Below are 6,463 nucleotides of genomic sequence, written 5' to 3'. Positions count from 1 at the left end.
ACAGCTAATAAAAAAGGGAGATGAAGATAACAATAACCAAAGACATAAGAGAACACACACACACATATATATATATATTTATTTGTTTATAAAAAAAAAATTCACATTTCTGACACAAGATGGAGGCATCACTATTCTCAAAATGTTGTGCTCATTCCTACTTTGTAACCCAAAGTGTAAGAAATATGGCTTTAGTTTCACATATAGTACATGGTGTTTATGGATATATAGTTATTTTTGCTGATTATTTTTTCCTAGATCCTCCTGAGTCAGTGGTTATAATTCCTGACAGTCCTAAAAATGCTAAAGTATTCTGGTGTAAAGTGGATAGTAACCCAGAACCAACCAGCTACACCTGGACAAGGTAATACAAATATTTTTTTGGGCTGTGTGTAATGGCCTGTGCTTAATGGAAGAGTTGCTCCTGACAGTTAAAATAATTTAGCACTCAGTTTAAATAAACTGAAAATCAGACAGAAAATGATCAAGCAGGTAATACATTATTGAAGGCATGCTTTATGAAAAAGAGTCACTAAATATATCTGTCTCAGTGGCAGTTGTTATTCTATAAGCCAGTGGTTCTCAAACCTGTCCTGGAGTACCCCCAGCACTGCGCATTTTGTATGCCGCCCACATCGATCACACCTGATTCAACTCATCAGCTCATTAGTGGAGACTGCAAGACCTGAAGTGGGTGTGTCAGATATAGGGAGACATACAAAATGTGCAGTGCTGGGGGTACTTCATGGAGAGGTTTGAGAACCAGGTTTGAGTTACTTTTGCATATTTTGGCTTAACTGCCAAGCTCACAGGTTCCAAGACTTTACTGCCATATTGGGACATATTCCCATAGTAAACAGCTTAGGGAGCAAGAACATAGGACAGGACTTGATTTTATCCATCGGTTGTTGATTGGATTTTGAAGAGTGAGCACTGCACATCGGAATGGAGGCAGATTAACTGCAACATTGGTGTACATGCGTCATAGATGTCAAGTGAGTCGTATCACAGGGAGAGCAAGTTATGGCATTTTGATTAAAGATTACAAGGTCAAAAACTAAATGCATGGCTGAATCATTCACAATAAGGACAGTAATGTGCATTAAGAAAACAAATAAGGTCAGTTTTGATTTGTCTACTTTCTTTATGTTGTTGTGTATGCCAAGTGCAAAGGTTGTAGGCTGAGATGCTTGAAGGTTTTAGGTTTCAGAGAGAGACCGATGCAAAGCTGTTCTGATAAGTTGCTGAGGTGTTGGCCTGTGGTTGCTAGTTGAATTTTTTTGATGTTATCCAACTTTGTTTTAGTTTTTTTACAGATAGTTTACTACTGACCATCAATTGTACTGTTATGTACTAGCAGAACATGCTCATTGATCTTTCATATCTCTCTATTAACAGAGAGAGTACTCCCTATTATGAAGGCTACAAGCTTCCTGCATTTATCCCATCCAAAGTGCACACACACAGCAGTGAACACACACACACACCGTGAACACACACCCGGAACAGTGTGCAGCCATTTATGCTGCGGCGGCAGGGGAGCAGTTGGGGTGCGGTGCCTTGCTCAAGGGCACCTCAGTCGTGGTATTGAAGGTGGAAGAGAGCGCTGTACATTCATTGCCCCCACCTACAATCCCTGCCGGTATGAGACTCGAACCCCGCAACCTTTGGGTGATGAGTCCAACTCTCTAACCATTAGGCCACGACTTTGTAACAAAACTCGGGGAAGAAGGACGCTTCAAATGTTTCTGATTACAACATGTTTTTACAGCATTGAACATTGCTCACGATAATTAAAAAAGAAAAAATACGGTCGCGCTAAAAAAAGTTGGAAACCCCACTGATCTAGGATAAATGTAATCTGTGACAAACCATGACTATAGAAGCAGTTATAGCATTTGTCAGCCTTTTCAGAATAACAGTAACATTGTAGAAGTGTGGACTTGACACTTTTACATCTCTCCATCCCTCTTTCCTAGAATCCAGCACCGTCTGTTGGGGTCTGTTTGGCTTTGTCATCTGCTGTGCTGTTCTTGCTGTTGTTGGTGGTGTGATATTCAGATTCAAGCGGTGAGTTTGAACACTTTATTTGTCTTAGTGTGACTTGATAGTTGGAGCTTTTGTATCTCAAGTTTTTGTTTGTTTTGGTTATATTTTAATATTGCCCTACAATAATAAATTATGTTCAAATTGAATATTTTCCAGTGATGAGCTGTTTGTTTGACACAATTATAGTAGATTTTTTAATGTGCAGTTATGAGGAGTGGTATTTTAAACCATTGAGAGGGTCATCACAGACTGGACTGCGTGATGCTGCAGAAATAGAAACCAAGCAATCAACAATGTCTTGGCAAAAATGTAAACTTATAAATGCATCAGTGTTAATTTAGTTTTAATTAGTTTGTTTTAATTTAATGGCAATGTAATATAACACAAATTATAGTGTTATAAATATACATTCATTTTTAAATGAAAACAAAACGTTGCTAAATTAACAATTTTATATTTGTGGAAATGTGTAACGTGTAAGGAGGGAGTGAAATTACAGTATTGACTGATATAAAAAAAAATGCTTGTTCAGTTCATTACCTTTGTTATCATTGTGTCATAAACAGAAGGAAAACAATAAATAAACACCAGTTCTGCATATTGGTTATTGGTCACATAAACATGCAGATAATCGGTATCGGTGTCAGTTCTAAAAAAAAAAAATCAATATTGGTCGATCTCTAGTCCATAATTAGTAGTAATTAGACCTGAAGTATTTGTGTCAGACAAAGAAACTAAATGTGCAGTGTTGGGGGGCTCCAGGAACAGGTTTAAGGACCACTGAGCTGGGTTATAAACGTTACAGCAGACTGTACCAACATGTGGTCAATCTGGTCCTGAGCCTCCTCCCTAGTTCCCACCCATTCCCCTCCCCATGTTGTTTCTACGGTGCGAGGACTCACCTACCGGGAGGGGGGAGTAATGTCACGCCCCTGGACTGTTTGTTGTGTTCCGTGACCCAGTTTCTTCCCCATGTGTTCCGCTTCCCTGTTAATTAGTCATTCTGTGCGCCTGTGTTCCCCTGATTGCCCTGTGTTTATAAGCCCCAGTGTGTGCATTCTGTGTTTTTCTGAGATTATACGTCTACCCTGGTGAAACACCTGTGATCCTGTCTGCCCCGTGTATTTCCATGGATGTTTGGATTAAAAACCTGTTGTTTTCGTGTACTCCTGGTCTCCTTGTTCCTCGCTCCTCGCCTTAGGCTAAGTGTGACAACATGTTAAACTGATCTTAATTTTAGGGAATGGATTCCAGTTCCACAGCGTTCCAATGATGAGGGAGCACAGGTGGGTTTTTGTTGTAGTTGTTGTTGTGATAGAAACACCGTTTAAAAATTGAGTCGTTATTTTTTCATGTTTTTGAAAGTGTTTTATGTTCACTGATATGCTCATCGTGGCTAAGTATGTTTGATAAATACAGTAAAAACAATAATATTGTGAAATATTAATACAATTTTAAAATAACTGTTTTCTGTTTGAGTATGTTTTAAAATATAATTTATTCATGTGATTATCAAAGCTGAATTTGTAACATCTATAAATGTTGTCGCTTTTGATCAATTTAATGCATCATTGCTGAATATTAAATTCTTCCCAAAATAAAAATCTCAATGACCACAAATTCTAGTGTGAATTTTTTAGATTGTATTCACGATTATAATTTGCCTAAACTTTCCCACAGGGCAGTGTAAGACAAGCAAGACAGGAGGATGATCCGGTTGAAAGAGGTAATCCGGTCTCTCCTGTGCAGTTACAACCACTTTTGATTTATGTAGACATGAATCAGAATGAGTTGAGTCTTAATAAGGCCCATGCTCTGAACATTAACTGATGTGGCTCAGTTCAAATCTTGTTCATCTGACATCTTTTAAATTTACAAATTAAAATTGCATCTTTGTGATTCCACAGAAATGGGGAGGATTTCTGATCAGTGATGGCTGTTTTTGGACCAGCGCTCTTTCTTGAACCAGATGTCCCAAATGATGAGATGTGCCTACACTCTTAAAAGGGGAATAATACTAACTGAAAGTTAAGGACTGGTTAGAGGGGATTCGAGTGAGAGTGTTAAATTGAAAGTAGAACAGATATGCTGGAAAGTACCTTTTGAAGGGAGCATGATATTATACACAAGCCTGCAAAAGTCCCTTCTTAAATTAATAATAAAAAATTAAGCATTATGTACAGCTTCCCTTCTGATGCAAGAGGCAGAGCAGGATATCCTATATCCACAGATGTCTGTTAAACCGCAAAGAATAGGGTGAGGTGTAGTTTAGGAATGTCAAGTCACCTTTATTTATATAGCGCTTTTAACAATACAGATTGTGTCAAAGCAACTGAACAGCATTAATTAGGAAAATAGTGTCAATAATGCAAAATGACAATAGTAAACACTCATTTTTCAGTTTAAGACCGTTCATCATTGAATTCAGTGATGTCAACATCCAGCTCAGTATCTTTGCAATCATGTTAACGGTTTCCACAGACAGATGTTGGCTGTGGGTTAACTGTTGTTCTTTTTCTTCCTTTTGTTGTCATCTCCGAATTTAGTTTACTTCTCTTTTATTTTTTCCTTTCAGTCTGAGTTTTTTTTTCCTCTCATTCTATGTGTCTGGACCTCAAAAACCATTTAATTTAGGCTTCTTTTTTTGTTTCTAGGACAATAGAGACAGGCAAGAAAGTAGGTATGAAAGAGACGGCAAGTGGGAGCCAGACAGATCCAATGTGTCCACAACCGTTTGATCATAGAAATATTTGGCAGAAATGCTAAGATGTGCCTTAAATATCAGACAAATCAGCAAACATGGCCTGATGTTTTTCTCTCATCCCTATCAACTTGCTGCTCCGTGTCCTGTCTTTGGCTATTGGTAAGCTTTGGCCATTTGATGACACGCATAGAACCAAGCCTTCGCCTAGCTATGTATACCTGGCTGATGTACAGTACCCTTAGGTTTATTTTAATTAATGCAAGCCTATACAAACTATGTGAGCCTGAACTGAGGCGGTAGTTAAACTCTGGGATTCCCTGGTCCAGATGCACATTTTGAGTCCAGATAGTGGTTATACCTCACTCAAGCTCGACCAGGCATACATGGCTCATCAAAACAGCAGCAGTACACAAGTCTTGGCAACATTTTTGGGACTTGGCTTGTCGTGTGTTTGTGCAGCTTTCTTCGTCAATTTGTGCATGTTTGTGCAGCTTTTACTTGCATGTCTTTTATAATGTACATAAATACAGAATATCTTGGCAATTTTGCAGTTTCTTTAGCTTATCTATAATGTTTGGTTCATAATCATTTATATTTATAATTACCATGAAATATTCAAACAAAATGTATTTGAACATTGGCTCAAACTTGAAAATGAATCGTTTTAATTTACAAGATGACTAAAGCGGAAAAGAACATTTCATGTGTCAACTATAAACAGATGATGCTAGAGCTTTTCATGGGCTAGTATTTTCAGCATACTTTAAGACAAAACTAAGTTTAGTTCAGTGGTCTCTCATGTTATATTTTCTTTCTGTGTTAACTTAAAAGGCTAAGCACATAGAATTAGAATGTTGTATTTCCGTGTGCTATAGGGTGGAACATTAGCTTCAGGGGATTGACGTCATTGCAATATCTCCAGTGTCTTATTGTGATCTCTTATCCAAATCAAAGATATATATATATATATTGGCCTATAATTTATCAAATACCATGCCGAATGTACATTTTGTAATCATTTCTACAGCCTATTAAAAAAAAAACTTGTGTGGAAAAAGTTAGTACACCCCTACATGTGTCACTACTTCAAGTGCAGAACAGTAAAGAGGAAAACATAACTTATATAAACACCAGCAAACTGGTCATGTTTTCTTATAAGTTGTGCCATTTATGCCAAGATTAAAAGAGCTGCTATAGTTTTTTCATAAGATAAACTGCAAACCTTTTCAAACCAGTGGCAATCTGTCCAGGTCAGCCGTCTCACAAAATTTGAGTAAAATGCTTCAGAATGCCTCAGACTGAGCACCCCAGGGATCAAGGGATCAAGTCTGGAAATGGATTGCAGAAGATCTACTTCGGATGTTAAAGGGGTCATATGATGCGATTTCAATTTTTCCTTTCTCTTTGGAGTGTTACAAGCTCTTGGTGCATAAAGAAGATCTGTAAAGTTGCAAAGACTAAAGTCTCAAATCCAAAGAGATATTCTTTATAAAAGTTCAGAGTCAGCCACACCTACCTAAAACGCCTCGTTCTAACACGCCCCCACATGTCTACGTCACGATGTGGGAAGATTTGCATAATGCCGCCCAAATGTGCACGCAAAGAAAGAAGGCGTAACTTTTATTCATGCTGTAGTATTGTTGTTGCTTCCGCCGCCATGTCGTGAAGGCGCTGTGTGCTTCGTTGTGAAAGCGAAACTACTTTGTTTGG

At 38.0% G+C, this 6,463-nt stretch overlaps 1 protein-coding gene across 4 annotated transcripts in view; it reads left to right on the top strand.

Moving 5' to 3' along the window:
- LOC107576145 (poliovirus receptor-like) overlaps positions 1-4,389 on the top strand; it is a 7,812-nt gene extending 3,423 nt beyond the window's left edge. For 2 of the 4 annotated variants that reach the window (XM_016262391.1, XM_016262390.1), the window contains exons 3-6: positions 259-364; positions 1,980-2,070; positions 3,730-3,775; positions 3,957-4,389. In XM_016262391.1, the coding sequence (XP_016117877.1) occupies positions 259-364; positions 1,980-2,070; positions 3,730-3,775; positions 3,957-3,982 (269 nt within the window). In that variant the 3' untranslated portion in view covers positions 3,983-4,389. Of the gene's footprint in view, positions 1-258; positions 424-1,979; positions 2,071-3,289; positions 3,336-3,729; positions 3,776-3,956 lie in introns of those variants that run through there. The other 2 variants (XR_001608006.1, XM_016262392.1) reach the window with 2 other exon arrangements.
- The last annotated feature ends 2,074 nt before the right edge of the window (positions 4,390-6,463 follow it).

The sequence above is a fragment of the Sinocyclocheilus grahami genome, unplaced genomic scaffold, assembly GCF_001515645.1.
Source record: "Sinocyclocheilus grahami isolate Dianchi unplaced genomic scaffold, SAMN03320097.WGS_v1.1 scaffold3257.1, whole genome shotgun sequence".
NCBI lineage: Eukaryota > Metazoa > Chordata > Actinopteri > Cypriniformes > Cyprinidae > Sinocyclocheilus > Sinocyclocheilus grahami.
This window is presented reverse-complemented; position numbering and strand designations above follow the sequence as displayed.